The following is a 24,576-nucleotide window of genomic DNA, read 5'->3' as shown; positions in this document are numbered from 1 at the left end:
GTGGCAGGGGTTGTCATGCCTCTGACATCCAGCACAACCCCGGGATTGGCAGGAAGGCAGCTTCTCTGTGCTGCACAGAAGTGGCCCCAAGGACCCCAGGGATGCAGAGCCAGGGGAAGCTCTCTGCTCCAGGACAGCAAGATCCCATCTCTGCTGAGCTGATAGCCATGCACATCATCTCCAGAAGTGCTCAGCCTCAGGCACAAAGTCCTTATGCCAGCTGAGGGACCACCATTCTTGCTGATGACAGCCCCACAGCCACCCCACATACATACAAGGACAGGTCCATGTCCCAGGCACCATGTGCAGCTCAAAGTGGGAAGCACAAGGTGGTCTGAGTCAGGTAGTTGCTCTACTCTGCTTTTTAAAGTCGGCCCTCCCAGAGCAACTCACACCACTAGTTTGGTCCAATCTTAAGAAGCCAATCCTAGACTGTCACAGCCATTACTTCACTCTATACCATTCACCATGGAGACAATCCCATACCAAGAAGAGGGTGAGGAGGAAGAATGGAAGCAGGAATGTTGACAACTGAGCATCTCAGAGACCTTTCTAGATCACAGAGCCCAAACAAGGACGTGCAATGGAGAGAATAGCAAGGATGGGGAATAACTTCTTGGAGGAAACAAAAAATGCACTAGCACAGTAATTTGTTTGGGTGGGGATATTTTTCTTCTTTTTTTAATGCAAGCCAGAATCCATTGATTCCCAAAGTAGTTGAGTCTGTACCTTGGCCAAGTCGCAACAGGTAGTATTTACCACAGATTCTTCCACAATTTCAGTAATCTCTGGGAAAAGCACATTAAACCACACTCGTTTGTCACAAAACCAGATCACTGTCTCCACGGTAACACCCGTGCCCCCTTGAAATCAAAAAACAAGCCCAAAATATCAAATTCCATTCTGGAATGCATATTCTTCAACATTCCCACTTTTCAACACTACTTCACATTTGTCACTTTTGATGTCTCTTCTTGTGCGCCTGGTCACCTTCCCAAAGGTGCTCTGAAAGACTGACAGACAAAATAATCTTGGTCTCTCCTTTGTATTTCCATTTCTGTTTTCACTGCCTGTTAGATGTAATCTTTTATTCTCTATTTCTGTATCCCTTAATTCAGTCTTTTATGGAAGTCCTGTCACTTCCTGCCCTGTCATTTCTAGAATTCACACATTCTTGCTGGCCACCGCAGCTAACATATTTTCTACTGACAGTTATTTGCTGTTTTTATTATCACTCTGCCAGCTGGCCTAGTTGGCTATCTTCTTCAGCTTCCTATCCTTCTTCCAAACATCATTAATCTCTTTGAACTCAGCTACTCATTTCCCTGTTTCTCAAATGAACTAGTGATTTCTTTGCCCTTTTCTAGACACCTCCTACCCCAGCTCCCACTCTACTAACATCTTCCTTATTCTCTGTACTCTCAGCCCTCATACTCCATTTGCCTGCTCTCCTAGTCTTTGCTTAACTGCCCTTATCTACCTGCCTTCAAATACTTCATAAATGGGGCTTAAAATAACCTGAAACATCAAATCCCCTTACAATCATATTATTATGATAATAATAATATATAATTAAAATAATAATATATAATATTATATATATTATATATATTATAATATAATAAGATATAATTATCTTCTTCATTAATTTTCTCTCCTGTGACATTCAGCAGGCCAGTAAATTACACTCCATTTGTATTTCTTCAATTGTAATGCAGTTTACTTCCAATAAAGGTAACTGTTCTGAAGTCATACCAACACAATCCCTATAAACCATGACTCGCTTTTCCAGAAAAATGACAAGCTCAGAAGCACACCAGCTCCCACATGAGGACATGTGGTTTCTAAAAAAGGAAAGTGTATTGGCTTCGCATAGCCTAGTTTTGGTACTGGGGGTGGCTACAGAGGTTGCTTCTGTGAGAAGCTGCTAGAAGCTCCCTCCAGGTCCAGCAGAGCCAGTCCCTGGTGGCTCCAAAGACAGATGTGCTACTGGCCGAGGCTGGGCCAGTTAGAAATAGTGGTACCACCTCTATGATAAAAAATTTAGGAAGAAAAGCAAAAAAATAGTCGTTGTGCAATTGTAATTGTGGCCAGAGAAGAGTGAGAACATGTGAAAACAGCTTTGCAGACACCAAGGTCAGTGGAGAAGGACGAGGAGGAGGTGCTCCCGGTGCCAGAGCTGAAATTCCCCTGCAGCTTGTGGTGATGACCATGGTAAAGCAGCTGTGGCCCTGCAGCCCATGGGGATCCATGGGGATGCAGAGATCCACCTGCATGTCCACAGAGGAGCCCGCACCCACAGGTGGAGGCCTGGGAAGAGGCTGTGACCCTGTGGGAGATCTGTGGAGAGAGGGGCCCTGCTCCCAGGCTGGAGCAGCCTGTCCTTGGAGGACTGCACCCCGTGGGAGTGACCCAGGCTGCAGCAGTTTGAGGGGGACTGTTGCCCATGGGATCAACTCTCTCTGCAGCAGTTCACAGAGAGCTGTTGCTCGTGAGATAGAGCCAGGTCAGAGGAGTTCACGGAGAACTATGAAGAACTGTGTCCCATGGGAAGGACCCCATGGTGCAGCAAGGGAACGACTCCTCTCCACAAGGAGCAGAAGAAACCACGGGTGATGAAGTGACCATAACCCCTATTCCTGGTCTCCCTGTACCATTGGTGGAAGGAGGTAGAAGGGGAAAGAAGGCAGGGGTGGGGGAAGGCATTTTTAAGGATTTATTTTCCTTCTTTTTGTCCTGCTCTGATTTTGTTAGCAATAAATTCATTTCATACCCCTAAGTTGAGCCCGTTTTTGCCCTTGATGGTATTTGATGAGCAATCTCACCCAGTCCTTATCTTAACCCATGAACCCTTCGTTAAATTTTCTCTTCTCTGTCCAGCTGTGGAGGGGAGTGAGAGAGCAGCTTGGGTGGCTGCCTGGCACCCAGCCAGCATCAACCCACTACAGTCTTTTTTGCTGGAAATTGTGGGCAGTATTTTACTGTGGGCTAGGGAAATCTGTTTATCTCTTGCTAAAAGAGTTTAAATTCACCCACCACTTTATATATACTTTCAAATGCCTCCTTTGTGTGTTCACATGCCCTCTTAGTTATATATAAAAGAAATCTATTCCCACCACTATGCCTGAATTTTTAATATTCTTCTCTCTCCCAGGGACAGGATTTTCATACTTTTTCACCTGTAAGGATAATGCAGGGTAAAACTCCTCCACCTACCGATTCTAGTACTGGAGGAATCATTAATTTATACCTCTGCTATGGATTTATAGCATTTACCACAGAAGGAAATCAGATCACTTCATGTAGTAAAACTAGATACATCTACACTATCACATTTTTGACAGCTGATTTACTTCACTACACATTATGGAATTCAGTAGTGCCATGAACACAACATAATCAGCAGGATAATCCATTACTACTGCACAGAAGATAAAACTGACTTCCCTCTGCAAAATTTTGTACTTTATAATAGAAACAGTACAACCATCATCCCAGCCAGTAAACTAGGCAGTTTGACCAGTGACGTCTGCACAGGCACTATTTAAACCAACCAACCAACAAACAAAGGAACCAAAAACCTTTCTGAAATCTTTTAACAGACAAAGTCATTCACAAGCTGCTAAAAGAGAGATCTTCAGAAAGAAACACACATCTATGTTTTTAGCACACATTAGAAGACTGGGCAGATACTATGCCTGATGACACTGAACATAGGTGAAAGATGCCATTTAGTTATTTTCAGCTACTCTGTCTTTTACCCACAACCTAGCAGATGTTTTCAACAGTGCTGGTCATATTCTGAACCATTTACACAGCTTTCTGGATTTGACCATGGTAAATTTATCTCACTAAGCGAACGTTTTTATTCTCTGAATGATTTTTACTAGCCTGTTGCATCTCATTGTAGCCACCTAGTTCTTCCATAGGTACTTTGGATTTTCTAGCACATCCTTTCACAGACACCCTAAGTGCTTCCATTTCTACTCCCTAGGAAGCCAGCAAAAACTTAGATTCATATCATAGTGCTCAGTCTTACCCATGTGTCTTACACAGGTACTTAATGAAATCAAATTGTAACCATTATACCATGTTTCATAATCACACCTAATTCATACAGTTAAGTTTTTTCAAACAATTTTTCTTTTGGTCATAGCCCCAATTTCAGATCTGTCAGTGCACTGAGAATAACTGCTTTCAAGTTACCAGAACCGCATCATATATCTAAGAAATATATCTGGGGCTAAGTCTGACTTCTTACCCTGCCTGTTAAATAGTGGCAAAGGCCTGATTTCTCTTACAGGATCATCATTCCAATTATTAGAATATAACTGTTTAATATTACCACTTTCAGTAATTCTGACTCAGAGAAACCGGTCATATCGCATTTTTGCTATAATTGTTTTTAAATTTTAAGATATTTCAGGTAGCACTACCCATTCTATATTTGACTAACATTATTTCCAAAATAAGAAGACAGATGATTACTGTGGGATGCTGACCACTCAAAACTCACAAGAAATCAATGCATGCTACAAAGATTCAAATACTACAAGGTCGTCTGTGTCAGAAACAGTGCAGCCAGCAGGACCAGGGCAGTGATTGTCCCCCTGTACTCGGGACTGGTGAGGTCACACCTTGAATCCTGTGCTCAGTTTTGGGCTACAAGACACTGAAGTGCTGGAGCGTGTCCAGAGAAGGGCAACAGGGCAGGGGAAGGGTCTGGACCTACAAGTTGCAGCTGAGGGAGCTGGGGTTGTTAGGCCTGGAGAAAAGGACACTGAAGAGACCTTACCACTCTCTCCACCTGCCCGAAAGGAGGTGGTAGCAAAATGGGTGTCAGTCTCTTTTCCCAGGTAACAAGTGACAGGACAACAGGAAATGGTCTCAAGTCTCACAAGGGGAGCTTTAGATTGGATATTGGGAAAAAATTCTTCAGTGAAAGGGTGGTCTGGTGGTAAAGTTACCATCCCTGGGGGTATTGTAAAGACGTGTAGGTGTGGCGCTCAAGGACACGGTTTAGTGGCGGCAGTGCGAGGTCAGCAGCTGGATTTATAAAGGTCTATTCCAACCTAAATTATTTTATTTTGTTATATTCTATCCTACTCTATATTGCCTCTACCTTATTAGTGGTGACCTCTTAGAAGAAATCCAAATATATAATGAGCTTAATTATACTATAATATAAACCTGACAAAGATCTGCAGTGAACTGCCATGAAAAATGCAATCTTTGCATAGTTTCTCTTTTCCAAGAAAAGTGCAAAGGAGGATATTGAATGATGGAGGCAATTTGTTTGTGGTTTTTTCCAGACACTCAACATCCATGAGGGACCTGAATCTGGTTTTCAGACAGCAGCAATTAAAAAAAAAGAAGAAGCAAAACCACTAGCAGCAAAGGCTGCTCTGACAGTCTAAGGAATCTTTTTTACCCTATTCATAGGGAGAGACAATTATGTTACTTGTGGCAGTAGCCTTTGAAAGGCAATGTTTCCTGCCAGGATTTTGATAAAAACCAGCATGAAACAAGTAACTTTCATGTGCTAACAACAGCTCTGTGAACAACACCGGTAGTATCTTCACCTACAGTTTTGATTAACCACTTCATGAAAGACACTCTCCTTCTCTTGTGCCCAAGCTATCTTAATGTCTCTTTCTCCACTGTTTGTGCACATCCACAACATCACTAATTTATTGACATCATTTGTGGTCTTACACTAACCAGATGGCTTCTGCTGACTTTGAGGTTGAATTTCAGATTATTTTTTATTTTAAGTGTAAGGAACAATCTAATTAGATACAAGCATACCTCAGTAACAAAGGGTATAACAAGCTGATTATTAGTTTTCTGAAGTTACAACAACAGCGGTTTCTTTCTAATTTGGTGTTGCATCTTCCTCTGATTTACTCAGCTTTGTGGAGATGGTGTGTTAAATGTTATCTAATTCATGGAATTCAGACACTGGCCTTTCCAAATAACCTTCTGGCACTGGCAGCACTTGTTCTTGGACAATTGCCTTGGGAATCATTATGGTGTTTAAAAAAAATTTTTTTAATTATATATTTGCATCATGCATGAAAGAATCAGCTGACCTGAAACGTGAGATTTTAAAATCAATTAAGCAACAAATCCTAGCTGTCAACATCAAAATGTCAAAAAATACAACTGTGTCAATTCTTGTAAAAAATATTACTAATACATTTATTACCTGAGCACATTTAATATTTACTACCTCAAGGAAAAAAGAAAATAGTGTATGTTTGCCTCGACTTACCTTGCTACTTTTAATAGTAATATGAATTTATAAAATGCTATTCTGTAGCATGTGCATCCTCCCCAACTTTGGAACATTTGATTCACTCCTTATGCACAGACATGGGATGCAAACAGGAAACTTGCTGGGTCCAATTTGCAAAAAGGATGGGTATCTCCAAGCAAGCATGATTCAGTAAATTACATGGAGCCTCACAATTCTGAGAGTCAGGCCCATCTTCCACAGTTCTTTTTCTTTTCCCACATACTAGGAGAGATACACCTACTCCTTGCTAGAATATCAGAAATATGTGAACGTTTTGGTTATACAATCTTGATGAAGCTCTAAAGCTAAAATTACCAGTATTTCTAAAACATTTTTTAAATGCACACTATCTTGATATTTCCCTGCAGATATAAATTACTTTTTAAATGTCTTATATTTAAAAAAGAAGATGAGCTCACAATAAAACACCAGTTTGAGCAACAGAAGACATAGTACATATTTTATTTGCAGTGCTGCAGGGGGGTGGTGTTAATCTTTCAAAGAAAGGAAAGAGCAACAGATACAGACAGTGAAAAATGTAAATGTGAAAGAAGACTGTAGGCAAAAGCTACAGGAAGACATGAGCTTATTTCCCACAACTACAACAGCATAAAGAGGTGTGCCCAACAAGACAAGGAAACAGTGGTTCCATACAACTTTTAGTATCAATAACTTGCCTTTTACCAAATGCTACGTGCCACAAACAGTTCAACTTTTCACATGGCTAAACTGTAACTCCTCCCATGCTTCTTGTAGAACAAAAGAGGCTAGGGAAGGGAATTTCCAATACACAGTGGGCTGACCTTCTAAAGGCAGCACAGTTAACTGAACATTACAGTCAAAGAAATAAATAATAAATCTTGCCGTTTTCAGGGAAAAAAAATTGGAAACAATTCCTTCTGCTGGATTTATAGAACCCAGCACAACAGATTCTTTGAATGATCAGCACAAAGTGTTTCATATGGCCAAAACACAAGCCAGTTTTTCAAATACTTGTTTCAAAACTGCAACCCAACAGTAAAATAACTACTGCTAAAAGTAATTTGTCAGTTCTAGACAAGATGGAGGTCATGTAGGAGAAAAGAATGCAATACAGAAACATGCAGAGCTGATTTTTTCCTGTGGTTTTAAAACAAATTAGCTGTCAAAGATATGCAGAATAACAAGAAATACTGACTAATTAAAAATATTCAAGAATGTGAACATGATTGCTGGGAAAATAATGCCAATAATTTACTGGCTAGTTAGCCCCTTAGAACTGCCAGCTTTGGACAGTTCTTGAAGTTGGGAATAAATGTTGTAGGTCTTGTATTAATTCATCATTCCATTCACTGCAAGTCAGTGACTGATGACGGTGCCAATGTTACGGAATAACATTCATTAATAATCAGCACTTTCAGATGAGAAACCCAAGTTCAACCTTTCTGAGCCTTTGGGTGCATTTTGTATATGTTAAAACACAGCAAATCAAACATGCCCTACAGACACAGGCTGTGATTAATTCATTTATTTTAAAACTAAGAATGTAAATCTGCACTCTCATGAGATCTGAGGTACAAGTGAGTTTACACAAAGACTGAAGAAACAACTCCTCACAGCAGAACTTCCAAGACCTGCTGCTACACTGTTTAGAACCAAAACTCAAAAGCCACAACTAGAACATCTTGAAGAACATACTGAGGCATCGACTTTCATGTGAGGAGAGAGAGTTTAGGATTTCCTGCAAAGACTTAATGCCTTAAATGAAATGTCCTTAAATGAAAAATGAGGAAGAAAAATTCCAACAAGTTCTGCCTGGGTAGCAATGCTGAGTGTTCAGATATAATATCCAAACATCAATTTATTTTTACTTGCAAGTCTTTGATCACAGTTTGAAAGTTCAGGGTTGGGTTTTTTGGGGTGGCTTTTTGTTTGGTTTTTTTTAAGGAACAATAAAAATAGTAAATGTCTACTTTCTGTTTGTCACACTCAAACAAGGTGAAAAAGTTCCCAATCCAATGTCCCTTGGGATGTTCAGCCTAAGCCCCTGGGCTGTATCAAGAGCAGCATAGCCAATGGAAGGGTTTACTCCCTTTTTTCAGCCATCATTAAACCACATGCAATTCTGGTCCCTCTCAGGAGAGGGAACAAGAAATATGTTGATAAACTTCAAAAAAATCCAGGGGAGGGTCCCAAAGACAGTGGAGGCTGAGAGACCAGGGCTCATTCAGCTCCAAGACAAGGCAGCTTTGGGGTCACTTCACAGCAGCCCCCTGACCTAAGGGGAGGTTACAGAAAAGACAGTGCCAGGCTCTTTACAGAGATGCCTACAGAGATACAAAGGCTACAAACTGAAGTTGGGGGGATATAAGAGAAGAAGGGAAATAAATGAAATGAAATCCCAATGATCACGAGATTAACTAAGCACTGGAAGAGGCCACAGACCTCCATTCTCAGCGATTTTCAACACCCAATAGGAAAAAGCCCTGAGCAATCACAGCTAAATTCAGTGCTGTATTGTGCAGGAGATTGGAGAAGTGATCTCCTGAGGTGCCTCCCAGCCTGGGATGCTGTGAGAACGGAAACAGAAAGACTGACTATTGCCCCTCCTGTAATCACCCCAGAAACCTTGCAGGGGTGTGGCCAACCTCAACTGCTTCAAAAGACTGCATGAGAAGCCCAAACTGAATAACCATGGAATTACTCGCCTCACAGGAGAAAATGATTCTTCCTCCTCAAAACAGAGGCTCACTCCAGTGACTTGACTATCTCATTCTTTTTGTTGGGTTTTTTTTAAACAACTGCTATATTCTCATTTCCGTGCATTGCAATGACGACTAACGTGCGTTAATTATGCAGGCAGGATACTCTGGTAATGAGACCTCCTCATTCCTTCCAGTTTGCAATATTGTGTGGCATTGGAACAATCTTACTGCTATTCCATTCCAAGAGCAACAGGAAACAGCAAACTCCACAGAGGGAAGAAACCAACGGAACTCCCCCAAATACAGCAACAGTAAATACAAGCAGGAAATAACCCGATATCCTTCTTCTGCAATTCTAGCAACTCCAACTGCTTCATCCTCTGGGGCACACTAATGACCACTTGGGATCTTCTGCCATTTCCTTCCTATTGCCAAGCAATAGTAAGCAGCCAAGTTGTAGGAAACAAGATTTGTGTATTTTCTCTGTTTTAATGTGGACTTCTCTAAAAGGAGGGGTGAACTTAAATTATTAGGTCAACTCTGATTCCACCCTCAAAACAGCACAGTGGGATTGTATTGTACCCCTCAGTCTGTCTACATGCTGTGATAAAAACATGGGCATCTGGAGAGGCTTATTGAGGCTGCCAAATGCTGACAGTGGCTTATTTCACATAAAATTATTGTATCTCTAAGCAATTTATGCCTAAAATCACTGCGGTACAATAAACTGCAGGGATCTTTTTTTAAACATGCATAAAATGAGTATGTTTACTTATGCTTTCTGCCAATTAACAAAAAAATATTTGTCAAGATCTTCAAGCAACTGTGATGCTTTACATGCAAATGGCAATGAAAAGCTTCAAGAAACAAGCCATGTTTATGTACACCAACAGCATCATTATGGAGTTCATTCACTCAGTTCAAGAAAAACAAATGGCTAACAAGTTAAACACTACAAGGTTAGAGAAAATGTGACAACAAAATCTATATATAGGTTTATAAGAAGAAGCATAGTGAAAATCATGAACTATAGAGATTCCAGTTGACACATATTTTCACAAATAGACACAGTACCATACTGGGTTGTTGGTGGGGGGTTGTTGCCCAGTTATACTCTGAAATGATGGAAGAAAGTCCTAAACTTGATTATCTTTACCAGAAACTTTGTTTTTAAGAACATAGCAAAGGCACTTCATCTAAAGAAAATTTTTTAAAAGTTGGTCATTGATTTCCTTTCAATTTTCAGAAAATAAGCTATGGAAGTGGTGGTTTTTTATTTACATAGCACAATACTGCAAATATACATGCCCCACATTTAGCTAACAAACGAGATTTGGGTCATACCTCACAGATCTTTGTTCTCTAAATTACACAGTTATTTGACACATTAAATGTCTAGAGAACAAAGAAGGAGGAAGAGGAAGGAGAAGAATCAAAATGACTATGCAGCTTCTCTAGCTGATAGTACACATCACAACAGAATTTCTTTGACTGACAGCATTACAACCTGAAGAAAACAATCTTAATACTTAGCATTTAGAAAAGGCACAAATCTTTCTCTACAACTTTCTATACAGAAGTATATTGCCATCAAAGATGTTGATGGTGAATGACTCATGCAAAACCAAAGAAAAGAATTATAATTCTATGCTTGCAGCTGAAAGTGTCCTGCAAAAATACGTGGAAACAGAAAGTCTGGTCTCTGACAAAGCTTTGAAGGGTAAAAACATGTCATTTCTTTTAACTTGTTGTTTTGTAGAAGTGAATTTAACTATGTAACTGTGTCAAAAAACCACAAAGTTATTAAGGAATGTAATAGGGCAGGTCTTTAAAATTCTAAGCACGGAGTGAAGGAGCAATGGATTGAAACACATTTTTGAATACTGCTTTATACAATATTGTCATAGATGAAAAAATGATCTAATATTTATTTATGGTCATAAAGGTTTTCTACATACATCAGGATTTGTGGAGACAAATTTCCTTCACTTTCCTTTGGCTTATGAATTAATCTATTCTCAGTGACCAGGAAACTGCAATTCTGAAAGATATTGTAAAAAGCCACAAATATAACCAGGGAAGAAAAGCACAACACAAACAGATGTAGCCACTATGCAAACATTTCACATGTTCCAGACATTTCCCAATATATGAGCATGCAATAAAATGAAATTCAGAGTAACTGTCAACTGTATTTGTTTGCTAGATTTCCTGGACAAGCAAATCATTATCAGAGATATGTAATGCTATAATCAGCGTTATCTTTTACAGCTGGAGATTTATCAATTTGGAGGAAGGCCTACTATCAATCTACAAAAGCAGGGGTGTTGTGTTTCACTGATCATTCCTTTCTGACCCTTTGCAACTTTAGTCTGAATTTTAAAAAAGCTAAACTAAAGTTAAAGGCTGAACATATACCTGCAACCTGGAATACATGACTGCTAGCAAAAGAAGTTCAGTGTTCCTCAAATTACCTAGGAGCTAATTTCCCTAATAGCATATCTTTTAACAACAAAAAAAAAAAAATTTAAATAATCAACGTAACAGTTTATTAAGTGGCATTAGTAAAGCTAGGAAAAAGACAGCACTTGTTTAGCATCTCTTTAACCACATAGTGTTTGGCGTGCTTCAGCACAACAGGAGTCCAGAACACACCCACTTAACGGTTCAGGAAAGAATTTCCAGTCTCCTATGCAACTTCTGATCAAGGGACAGAACTGATCCCCACTTCAATACCACTTGGTACTTCATTTTTAAGTTATGGTTCTGTCAAGCTTTATTAACTAATTAGTGTCTTGGAAACAGTAGACAGAGTATGTAATGTCTGAAGGCTTTATAACATTTTGCCCAAAAGGGGGTGATTAGTGTATCACTGACACACACACACAGAGTCTCTTTAAGTTTCACTTCCTCTATAAAACACCTTCCAAACTAAAGACTACTTGAATGAGTTCAGAGAAGAGCTACACTGCGCTGTCTATTCAAATTGTAAAAGTATCATGTCCTAAAACTCTTTATTTATGGGAAAGGCAGATTTACATAATCCTCATCCCTTTCTCTTCGGGAACAACTGATAGGAAACTCAGAGCTGTTAATTTCTACAGTTAATCTTAATGGTTGATTTTATGCTTGCAAATGTTATTCTAAAGTGTTAGAGTAAATAGAACACTACACTGTTGTTGATTTAAGTGATTATACATACTTTTTCCCATCCAAAGGATTATTTACTAAGGCAACAAACTCAAAATGAATTAAAAAGTACTCCTTTTTATTCATGGTGGAGCTTACCCACTGAACCCATTGCCACAGGATATTATCAAAGCTAACACTGCAGCTTGGAATTAATGACATAAAAGAAATTAAAACACAGAATAGCAACCTCAATGTGACATTCAGGTTTTACAAATGCCTACTTAAGATAGGAAATGGACAGGTAAGACCCTCAGGAAAAGAGAAGTGCATTAATACAACCACATCCTGAACATAATGCATCAAAGGATATACTTCTAACAAAGACATGAAAACAGTTGATTTACCTGACAAAAAACCTCCCAGTACACCAGTTTCTCTCAGTAGAAGAATGAGAATGCTCTCTCACTCACATTCCTGGCAGCAAAAGCTGCACTTTTCTCTAAAAACTCCTTATCCACACACTACCAGCTTCTGACCTGCTTAGTTTCAGAGACCTGTCAAGATGACAGAATGAAGACCTGTGATAATACTACAGAAAACTTTTACCCTAGAGAACAAAACTGGATTGATTTCATTACAAATATTGATCAATCTGCTGCAGCACATGGAAAAAAATTATACAGCCTCTTACTAGCAAGTTATATTTACAGTATCTTTATAACTGCCTAAAGATATTAGAAAGGCTAGTACAATCTACTGACTGCACAGACTTTTTCACTAATTAGAACTTGCTAACTTCATTCTTCACAATGGAAAGCAAACAGTCTGTTTCTCAGAGTGCTGCAGTCTAACACGTGGAAGTTGTTACTGATGTTCTTCAAGTGAAACATTATCCTCGAAAAAAGACACTACAGCTTCACAGTAGCTATAATTTCAAAGAGAAAAGACATGTAGAGAAGAAAATGTGGAGTGTGAACACTCAGCAGCTTTACATATTTGTAGAAAAGATTTTACTGCTCTGAGGGAGCATATAACTTGGTGTCCCTTTCAGATAACAATCCTTTAGAGGATACTTCCTTCCAAGGGTGCTTTTAGCAGCACCAGCCACTCTGAAGCAGTTCGGCTTTTGCCAGCATTTGCAACTCTGCTACTCCAACAAACACGTTGGTAATTTTAGTGCTTAAGTGGTTAAAACTGTTGAACTCAGTCCCCCTGCCTGTTGTGTATTAGTTGTTGTTTCCTGTGTTTTTGGATTTTTAGCAAATACCTGAAATGAAAGAGCACCCTGGCTACATGCAAACAGGTGCATTAACAGTACCATTCTCTTCCCTCATCCCCATCATAAATATCCACCAAAAATGGAGTTATCACCACATACATCAGATCTGTCATTTTGTATTTTGATTTGACTGCCCTAATTAAAGGAAAAAAAAAAAAAAAAAAGGAAGAAAAAGGCTCAGTGTTGTACCTGCAATTTAGAAGACAAGGAATTTCATGCATGACATGATTTTCATGAGCTCCAGCACAACAAATAAAGGATTCAAATGCTTTCCAATTCTGACAGTCACCAGGCAAACTTTCCACTTCCTCCAAGTAACTCTCTCCAGTCAGCTGTCTCCCACTGATTTCCATTCCCACGTTCAATACTATCTGTGGAAGTTACCCACCAGGCAAGCCCTAAGCCTGGCAAACTTCTAGGTTCTGGTTTTAGCTCATCTTAAAAATTAAGTAGATTCAAACGACTTAACAGAATGGTTAGGATAAATAAGTAGAGAAGGTAAGAACTTATGGATAGAAGTTTTATTACTATTTTTTGTGGGATTCATGTTTAAATAGCTTTCCAGCCAGAGCAATAGAGAAGAAGTAGAGGTAGTCAACCCGAAATGGCTATCACACAAGAGAGAGGGAGCACTGTACTTGCAGGGAGACTGCTGCCTCCCCACTCTCCTAAAAACTCTCTCCTCTAGGTCTTAATTGACCCTGGGTGGAAGCCACAGAGATTGCAACGACATTTGCTTTTTTTGCACAAGAACATCTAACCCTGTGCCTACAAGCCTGGAAAATGTTGCTCCTGCAAGGCAGTATGTATCACTCCCGCTTGACACCTTTCACCTGCTCCCACTGAACAAGGCAAAACTTCCTGTAATCAAGGAAGCCAGAAAAATTAGTTTAAATCATTTGAAGAGAGGAAACAAAGCTTCCATTTTAGCTGGTTTGGGATCTCTTGTGCAAACTGACATCTAAGTTAATTGCTTTTTCAGCATACTACCCACTAAGGGTTCCTAGACTTTTTGTTGCTGTGACTAATGCTTTTATGAGTGTTCTGGGACAACACCAGAGTTTTAAAATGTAATGTGAATCTTTATCATGCTGTTCCCTATCATTCTCTCGGTACATCACAATAAATATTCCCCAATGTCACCATAATGACAAAAAAAAAAAAACCACCAGCCTGATCTTTGCCTTCTTTTCAGTAACTGACCAATTTTAGAGCATAGTAAGCATGACTCTCCCCATCTACAGGAAGTTTATTCCAACTTTAAAAATATGTTGAAGATTTTTGATACGCATGCATACATTGTCACATGCAATGCCACTACACAAACTGCCCTCTACTGTCCTGCATCACAACTTGCTGTGACATCGCCTGCAGAGACTGGCACATAAAAATCATTCAGTCACCTGAAAACTGCAACAGAGTTGTATTCTATGATCATTTCTTGAACAGTCACCTCCAGTGAAATTAATGAAAAGCACAAAACAAATAATAATCCAAGCACAGCATTGTTTGCTGCCTCCACAGGCTTGCCTTAATATTACAGTTGTCCAATTTATTCTCTCTATAGGAAATGTGAATAGCAACAATTCAAAGCAGTAAAACACAGAGGGAGGTATCGGATTCCGAAATACACTTCAAACACATAATTTAAGAAGCATTTTAGTACCTGGTAATGTAGTAATTCAGGTATTTCCCCTTCAAAATTTTCATTAATATTTGTTAATTTGGGGATAAAAGATCACCCAAGCATCCTGGAATCTACCTTTTCCTTCCAAGGCAGAACATGGACCTCACTCCCACTGAGGCACTTCCAGCAAGTCAATATATGTATTTTTGAAAATACTGTAATGATTTAAGGAATATTCTCTGTAACATATTGTTTATATCCTGAAGAGTTGCTAATTCTGATTCATTCAATATAATTCTCATGAGTAATGGTTGCTGAAAGGAGAAATAAAAGAAATAAAATGAAGAAAATTAATTCCTGCTATTTACCAGGAGTTTAAGTATTCAGCTCAAAGAAAACTAGTGAAAAATTCCAAATAATATCTGAACTCTGTCACCAAAAAAATTCTAATGTATTTTCTTTACCTGCCATTGTTTACAAAACACTGATACCGGCACTCAACCCCTCAGAAAACCGCAAACTTTCTAGAAGCTTCTACAACTCTTAGTTCATCTGGGTAAAAATTCAAGAGTTCAGAAAGCAAGTGTAACTTCTGGGAAGCACTTCGGCCAGGCAACTACCTCACTGAAGCCCATTTGCTGATAACACACTTTCCAACAGCATCAGTCAAAACCCAGACAAAGTCATTCTCAGGAAATACGTCCCAAGCATTCTTTTCCCCAGGACCCCATTTAAAAATAACCATATTTTGCTTAAGAGAAAACTAATGAATTGTGTGTGAAGTAAAACAATTGGAAGCAGTGTAATTAAAAACTGTTATCAAGTAAGCCAACTTTGTGGTTCAAGTCCCTATAAACCAAAGAAAGCAATTACCAAAAAATGTTGTGATGCCTTACTTCAACAAAACAAATCACTTCTTGCATGTTTCAAGTACATACGAGTAACAAAAAAGACAGGTTCACACCAAGACTCAAGCTTGAAAAGACAAAACACAAAAAGCCCACTTTCCACCACCAGTGCCAAAAGCTCCCTCTCCTCTATTTTGTTATTTGTTTTTTCAGCATTGTACTACTACAGCACAGAAAAATATCACATCGCAGTAATCACACTAAAAAAAATCCAATAAAGTACCCAACTCTCTCCGTTTTATTACAGAACACAGTACTTTATTTGCAATAAGTTTCACATTACTGTAAGTTACTGTTTAAACTCTAGGATCACATTGGACTGAACATAAGATTTTTATCATGAAAATAACATGACAGGTTCAACCTTGAAGTCATAAGCCTACAATCAGCTTTTCAATCTCCAAAGCCTTTAATTTTGTGTACGTTAAATTTCCTGTCTTCATCAGACACTCGAGACACATCATTCTTGAGCTTTAAATGGATCCATCTAGGCTTACCTGCACAAGATCAGACTCTTCACTGATAGAGATCCAATCCTAAAAATTCTTACAAGGAATTGTATTTTCTCAGTTACATGCTACTCATCAGTGTTTGGAAAGTATTTCATTCCAGCAAACTGACATTTCTTCATAAAATGCAAACTAACATTAGTATTGCTTTTAGAAGTATGTAAACTTAAGGTATTTAAGGTATTAAGAACTAAAAGCATTAACCATTTTAACAGTATTTAAAGAATCAGTTTTCAGCTTAGCAGATGTGTTATTTTTAATGAGTTTGCCACAGCTGCCATTGCCCTCCACACACCCAGTCAGAGCTCTCCAACCTCATTTCTAGTCTTAGAAACAGAAAAGCAAATTCTACCATGATAAAAAACTGTAGTAGTTGAGCATTTTTAAATCACACATGATGGATTCTGAACCAAAAGAACCACTCTGTATTTCCACCCTTTTGGCAGTGCCAGACACATTCCCTGCCCAGACAGGGGCAGGAGACACAAAAGCATCAGTCTTGCAGTGAGTCCTTGTGGCAGCCTTTCAGCTGCAGATGTAACCTCACTGTAAGCCATACAAAAAACCATCACTCTAAAAAGCCTTTTCCAGAAGCCCATGAAACACTTCCTTGATGCTTTGGAAAGGAAGAGAACACTGGCTCAGGAATAACTCAGGTGCAGATGCAAGGTAAGTGCAAGAGTGAAGCAGGCTGAACTATGCTTCACCCTAGTGAGGGCTCTGCTAAGAGCTTGTAAAGGGGAAAAACTAACACCTACAGACACAGTAAACTAAGGCAAGAGAAAAGCTGTTTGTCCATCTACCAATTCCTCTCTCAAATCCAACTGAACAAGATTGTGAGGTCCAAACCCAAAAGTTCCGCAGTGGGATTTCTTTTTCATACTCAAGATGGGAAGTGCCTCTTTCAGGTTTTATATTTCGATTAATCCTCAGATGAGTAAGATTTATGAGCATAAGCAATTCATGACAACATCAGTTCTCATCTGTGGAGGTATTACTGCAATGCGAAAGTACTTCTGCATTACTAACTATCGGGAATATGGACAGCAAAACCATTTTATCTGAACTTGTTTTGATACAGAAAGAGTCTGGCAAGAGCCAGATTGAGCATCTGACAGAACAATACCCCTCCTATTTTAATACCATAGCAAGATATTATATTATTAGAGTAATACTAAAAAATTTCACCTAAACACCATTTCTTTTCTAGAATCTTTTCTTCTCCCCACATCTTTCCAGCAAATTCATCCTCATTCATACTTCAGTATGTTTCATAAATTTAAAGAAGACAGGGGGCCCAACTGATTCCAAACAAGGGGTTAGCCCTATGCCTACTCCTGGCATTGAAAGACCTGCCTGACACCCCCACGCCTTGGTTTTGAGGGCTCCCACCACCTGCCCCACGCATTACCACCCAGCTCCTCCACACAGTGTTCCTGCACACCAGCACCAGACAGCTGCTTGCACAGCCTTAAAGCCCCTCATCTGCCACCATGGATCTGTGGAACTGTGGCCTTCCCAGCACCAGTGGTGGCCACCCAAGCTCAGGGCTGGGCACCTCCAGGGAGACCGCGGGCTCTGGAAGGAGCAGAAAGAGGGTGCAGGTGCTGGTGATGGTCTGAAAGGCTGCCTCCATCTCACCCCTCATACAACCGTGCTAAGAGCACCCATCACACAGCCTCAGGCAAAGCGACGGGGGAAAAGTGCATTTTCACTCCCAGGCCGCGAAAGCAGGAGGGCTGCACACCGCGGGGCACCAGGGAGCGCCCTGGGTCCCGCATGGCTCCGGCGAGGCCGAGGATGGGATGTGCGTCCTCCGTCCCGGAGGAGAAGTCGGAGGCAGCGGAGGACACCTGGAACCAGAGTGTGGGGCAGCTCTCGGGCAGGGTGGAGGGAAAGATGCTGAAATAGAGAGGCGCTGGCCGGGCCACCACGGAGTTAATCAAGGGCAAAACCCCGGGAAGGATGCGTGTTTCGAGGGCAGCCCAGTCGTGGAAGAACGGCGAGGCCGCATGGAGAGTGGGAGCCGGCCCTGGCAGCCCCGGCGTTCGGCGCCCGCTCCGCGCGGCCGGGAAGCGGCTGGCGGTGGCCCGGGACCAGCCCGGGAGCCCCGCGGCTGCCGCGCAAGGTACGGCAGGCACCGCTCCGCCGCCCGCGGAGAATGCGCGACGCGGGGCTGACCATCGACGGGTTTCTCTCCGCGCCGTGCCATTCCCGGCCCCCCTTCCCCGGCTCCCGCCCCGCAGCTCTCCCCACCGCTCCGGCGGGCACCAGCCCCGGCCGAGCCGCCCTCCGCAACCGCGGCTTTCGAGGCCACCCCGTCGTCCTGCGATCTAACGGGCATTCGGGACGTATTCAGAGTTTTTTCAATTTGTGCGGAGGGACGGATTAATATTAACATATTCACCCATGACTGGACACCGCAGTTCTCCATCCAAAAATAATTCGTTTCTTGGATGGCCGCCTGCTAAGTAACGCGATTTAATAAACTAAAATTTCTCTCTCTCAAAAGTAAGGGAAATCGCCCTCCTGAAAACCTCCGTAAATTTGAGAACTGCTCCTTCTAAAAGACGCTCATTCTTTCCTTTACAAAGTACCCCCGAAACCCTAACACGGAGGCTGAACCAGCCTGCCTGGAGGGCAAGCCCTGAATCCTCCTCTCTTCCACGCCTTGCCCGAGGATGCGGGACGACGCGGGACTCGGGAACCAGCGGCAGCTGTTCCGAGCGAAGAGCCGCGGAGCCCCGCACGCCGGTGCCGCGGCAGCGAGCAAAGCCCCGCCACACGTGCGAGCCCCACACCCCGGGCGACAAAAATTAATAACAACAACTAACGTGTAAGAAATTAGGGGCGAGTTACGAAGTTTAAAGTTTCTTGGAGAAATAGCGGAACGGGGGAGATTGCCACGAGGAAGGAGAGCGCAGCATCCCGCAAGCCGCCGGCCCCGGCGGGCAGCGACGGCGGTCCCACGGCCCCGGGACGCGCACCCGCCCGGGGACCCAGAGAGGGAGGGAGGGACGTACCGGCAGTCAGGCACACGGGCAGGAGCAGCCGGAAGGTGAGCCCGCACACCACCTCGCTGGCCATCGCGGCGGGCGGGGGTCGCGGCCAGGCGGCCGGAGAGCCGTCCCTCTCTGCGCGCCACCGCCGCTCCTAGGGCCGCCCGTGAGCGGAGCCGCCGCGGTGGCGGAGCATCGCCCGTCCCCTCCTCGCCTCGCCTCGCCTCAGCCGCGCCGCCTCACGCCTCCAGCCACATCCCGGCGGCAGCCCATGCAAGCAGCGCCGCGCCGCACCCCCGGCCCGGGGCACGCACACGCCCGCCCCCTCGGGGCTCCCCCCACGGCCCTCCCCCGCTCGCCCGGCAGCACGGAGCGGCCGCCCCGACGGCGCGGGCCCAGCCGGCGGCACCCACGGCCCGCCCCGCGAGGGAATTGCCCCGCGCCCCGCCCCGAGCCGCCGGGGCCGGTCCGCGCCTCCTCTGCCCCCGCCCCGGCCTGCGCCCCCTCCGCGGGGACCATCCTGCCACCGCGTTGGGTCCCGTTCTGCACTGAAAACTTCCCCAGTTTTCCTTAACGCCTCTTTTCGTGTTGGTTTTGAGGGGGAAGTTAACAATTTTTTTTTTTTAATTTTGTTTTGTTTTGTTTACGGGTTTTTTTTCTTGATTGGGGAGCGGTTTTCTCTAATCTGTTCACTTCCCGCCCCCCTCCCCTTTCAGCAGCCCATTTAGGTCCACAAGAACATTGTTGCCTCGAAAAAAAAAAATAGATCTCCGGTGGCTAGAATGTATTTGACTTTTCTGGAAAGCTTTTTACCCTTTAAAATAAGATCCTGGTTAGAAAGTGCTGTGGGTTTATAGGGCCTGCTTCAAGGCCCAGCTGGTGTGTCCCTGTATGTGTATTGAATGAACCTCACAGGCAGGGTTGAAATAGTGATGCTGTAATGTAGAAAGTTATTAATGTTGTTATCAATACAAATAAAAATGTGTTTCATTTTTGGCAATGTATTGCAATCCCTCATACTTAAATGAGGGAAGTTTAGACTGAACATCCTCTTCCTGAAGGTAGTGCTTTAGGTAACTTCACTCCTGTGCATGATCTGGGGTAAGACAAAGCAGGAGTAGTGACCCTGTGGTCCTTGGCATAATTTCTCAGCCCTTCTTCCTGGTGAAGGACCTCATCCAGTCTTACTTCAAATGTAAAGAGTCCTAGGTTTTGCTCTTTTAAGTCTTGTTTAAATGTTTGTTTTGGGTCTTTTTTACGCTTATAATTACTTAAGCATATTTTGGTTTCCTGTGCTTTCTAAAATTATTTTCATATCCTTGTTGCAGAGAAAAATGTTTGCAAACATGAACGTGACTCACAGGAAAATACAAAGTGTCTTTTAAAGAAAAAAATAAAACTATGCATTTGGGGGGTTCAAATGGCAAGTGTTGAGCCATGCAGACATCTGATTTTTGTTTTATGAAAAATGGTGATTATTCAGATATTCGAATATTATGTAACACACTAACAGAATCCGATACAAGTATATTCGGGAAGTAAAGAACTCTAGACTTACATATATGAAAATGCTCGGGAAAGCTAAGAAAAATCAGCTACAGACAGTAATTCCATGTGCCTAATGGGTCTGATAAAGGGAAACCTATCACCAGAGACTAAGCCTCCTTTGAGGAGGTACAGTCTGCTCACAGGCAGTGCGTGGAGTTAAGATGTAACCTCTCTCTGTCTTAACAGAGATTGTAAGGAAGCCCAGTTCCAGCAGGATGAATGCGACGCCTCAACTCGGTGTCTGGGCACAGCCTGTGGAAGTTGTTCCCTCCCTTCCCACATTCAGGCCCAGCGTGGCTCACCCACACATGTCGACCACGAACCAAGCCTGGGTATGTGGTTGTCAATCTTCTGGCACAGGTTTCTGTGCACATCAATCTTTGTGAATACGCCTAGTGATGGTGTCTGTAGGCAGCAGAACACTAGGATCAGCGAGTGCTTAATCTGCTAAAGTATCTGATCAACCTGTGGTAAAGTCAATCCCAGCATTGTTTAAAGACCACGGGATCTGTCTCGAAAATTTAAAGTTCCTAAGGAAGCTCTCCTTGCCTTGGAGGTTACAAAGCAGCAGTTAATAGCAGTCTCTGTGTGTAGGATACACGCATAGCTGAAACATTCTGTGCACTTCGGCAATACATCTTCAGATATTGATTGGGCTTGGAGTTCTTTTGTTTTGTTATCGTTGTTTTTATTTCATTTTCGAGATTTTCAAATTCACTAAAGCAAGGGTAAAGTATTTATTACCTTTATAGTACAGTTACCAAATTCTTTACTTCAGGAAGCACTGATTTTATGCTGATGTTTGAGAAATAATTTGCCAGTTTTAAATACTTATCACGGTATGAAAAGAGGAGTTTAAATACGCTTATTGCATGGCTCCTTACGTTTTACCAGACTGCTCATCTACTGCAAAATCTATGCAGCCGCAGTGCCACCTTTTGGCTAAAATGTCTTTCTTGTAAGTAACAACATCGCTTTCCCTCAGCTGCTGGAGTTAACTGTTTCAATACGCAGAATTTTGAGAGAACAACAAAACATCCATCGTCCAGCCACACACCTCTGGAGTGGTAAAAAGTATAAACAAATACATGAAGCCTTAACAAGAATCATGTATGTCTTCTCTAGTTCCACTGTTGACAGAAACAATGAATGCATTAATTTCAGAATTGGAGAAGCACTTCAGCCAGCATGGAAGAAATAAAACATAGGACTCTGACTAAAATATAGAAAGAGAAACTTAATTATACAGATAATACAGAAAGAGAAACTGAATTAATGGGAAAGGGTTTGTTGGATTAAGTGTACATAACAGAGAACAATGTCTAGAAGTAAGCCAGGGGCTTATTTAGCTGATGCCAGTTTTGCAAGTGACATAATATAAAATGAATATAAATGAATAATGAATATAAAGCAGGAAGTTTGCTTTTTCCCTAAGGGCATCCAGCTTCCTGAAATCACACTGTGGGCCACACAGTTTTCCTCTTTCCCTCTGCAAACCACGGGAAATTGCCAGATTGTGTGAGTCCTTCAGCATCCAGTAAATGTGCTAGCAGTGGATGCAGCTATCTCACCATCTACCAGAATTTCTTTCCATTACTTTCAGCTACCAGGATCTCAGCCCCCCAGGTGTGTCATTCCCACCTTAGGTGAAAACATTGTAGCACTAGGGAGGTTGATGAAGCCTTAATAAAGAGTGGGAAGAAGATGTTGCTTCTATAAAATAACAAACTTCAGCCATGAAAAGAATTTGCTCTACCTCACCTTGTCACCTTCTCTGTAGTGGTAACTTGGGGTTATTTTGGAAAAATGTTGTTCCTACTTCATCCAGTACACAAAATCACTGGCAGTGAATAGAGTCAGAGGCCAAGAAAGTTACTGGGGGGGGGGGGGGGGGGGGGAACAAGTCCAGAATGTATTGTGTCACTAATTCCATTAGGTAGAATGTCACCATTTAGAACTGGTGTTGAAGTTGACTGTATTGAGCTGACTGACTCTTTAAAACAGTGCTGTTGAGAAAAACAGCTTCTAATTGCCTGACCTTTCTTGTTTGTTTGAATCATGAACTCATGGCTTTGTTCTAACATTCACAGACTCTGAATAATATAAACAAGGGCTTGTCTAAGGATACATGTATATATATATATATATATATTACGTGATCACACAATCCATACAGTTGGCAAGCTCCATAAATGAGTGCTAAACTAGCTGAAGAAACAGAACTCCTCTACATAAAGAGGCAGCAAGGCATTAAGTTCCACTGAGAGGCAGGAGAAGTCACTGAAGCCTTTTCAGGGCAGTTACTGCTGTACAGTGCTGGTTTATATTTGTTATTCTTACAATATGAGAGTCCTGCTTTGGGGACCTGTGGGGAAGGAAATGGCTTTAACATTTGCAGTGATGATTAACTAGCGTGTTATGTCTCTTGATCCATGCTCCCTAAGAATACATGAAAACATCCTGCTCCTCGTACCTATTCTCCTCCTGCTCAGCCCTGTCAGCAGCTGGGGGAACAGCCTGCAGTGGCCCACCAGGAGTCAAGAAATTCAGTTTTTAAGCTTAGTTCACATTCAGCTCTGACTGAAGCTGTTATTGTTCACTTCCAACATGAAGTTCAGCTAAACTCCAAAATAATATTCAAGTTCAGTTCTGGTTCAAGAAAAGTTAAAAAAAAAATTGTTCAAACTGATTTTTGGTTCAGAGTAAGTTTAACTCCCCAGTACCAGCAGTAGTTAGTAACTATTTTATCTTCTTAAATTATGAGTTTGTCTTGCCTTACAATAAGGAAATTCATTCCACTCAAATGTATGCTGAGTAGGCATCCTTAGAAATGTTCAGCTGCCCCAGCAGAGCAGGAAAGTTTCTTAGGAGCCTCCAGATTTCCTCCACACTTGATTTATCTTCCATTCATTAATCCATAATTTCACCACTCATTTCAGATGAATTAGAACTGGGCACAGGGTGTGCAGAAAACTTACTAAAATCAGATGCATTGCCAAAGGTCTAGGGTTTTTTTGCTTCCTAGCCTTTGTTAGTATTCACAAATCATGTCACAGCGTCTGTCTAGAACTTTCATCTTGCTCAGTAAATATCTATTTATAGAAACTCTTGTTGATTTCTGGTCTTCTTCTGATGGGTTTTACAATCTGGTCAATTAGGAAGCAGCAAAATGTTATTGTCTTTACCTGAGGATAACGTAAAATACAACAGGAGAGACCTGACACATACTCAAGCAGTTCTAGTTTCATCATATTTTGTAGGACATCAAACCTGGCAGAATCCAAATGGTGTCTGAAAGCGTCATTGACTGTCAATGCAATTATAAAGGAAATCTGTTCTTGAGTACTGAACATTTCCACATAGATCAGAAGTTAATCATTAGGAACAACATTCATTATGACTGTTTAGGGAAATGGCATTGTCTAGTGGTCAGTGCAGGGGACTAACAAAACAGAGCTGCTGACTGAACTGATGGAAACACATCCCCAAGCTCCTCCAGCTTGCATTGTGTGGCTGCATCAATAATACAGGAAAGCTCATCCATGTCCATTAACAAGAGAGGCTAGACAAGGTGGAAGCAAGTGGGATCTTT

The 24,576-nt window shown here is 41.8% G+C and overlaps 1 protein-coding gene across 2 annotated transcripts in view; it reads right to left on the bottom strand.

The window, feature by feature from the left end:
* The window catches only part of PIEZO2 (piezo type mechanosensitive ion channel component 2), a 292,042-nt gene extending 272,387 nt beyond the window's left edge, over positions 1-19,655 (bottom strand). For both annotated transcript variants that reach the window (XM_069004418.1, XM_069004417.1), the window contains exon 1: positions 19,461-19,655. In XM_069004418.1, coding sequence (XP_068860519.1) covers positions 19,461-19,524 — 64 coding nt within the window. In that variant the 5' untranslated portion in view covers positions 19,525-19,655. The remainder of the gene's footprint in view (positions 1-19,460) is intronic.
* Positions 19,656-24,576: the final 4,921 nt, after the last annotated feature.

The sequence above is a fragment of the Aphelocoma coerulescens genome, chromosome 2 (assembly GCF_041296385.1).
Source record: "Aphelocoma coerulescens isolate FSJ_1873_10779 chromosome 2, UR_Acoe_1.0, whole genome shotgun sequence".
Lineage (NCBI taxonomy): Eukaryota > Metazoa > Chordata > Aves > Passeriformes > Corvidae > Aphelocoma > Aphelocoma coerulescens.
This window is presented reverse-complemented; position numbering and strand designations above follow the sequence as displayed.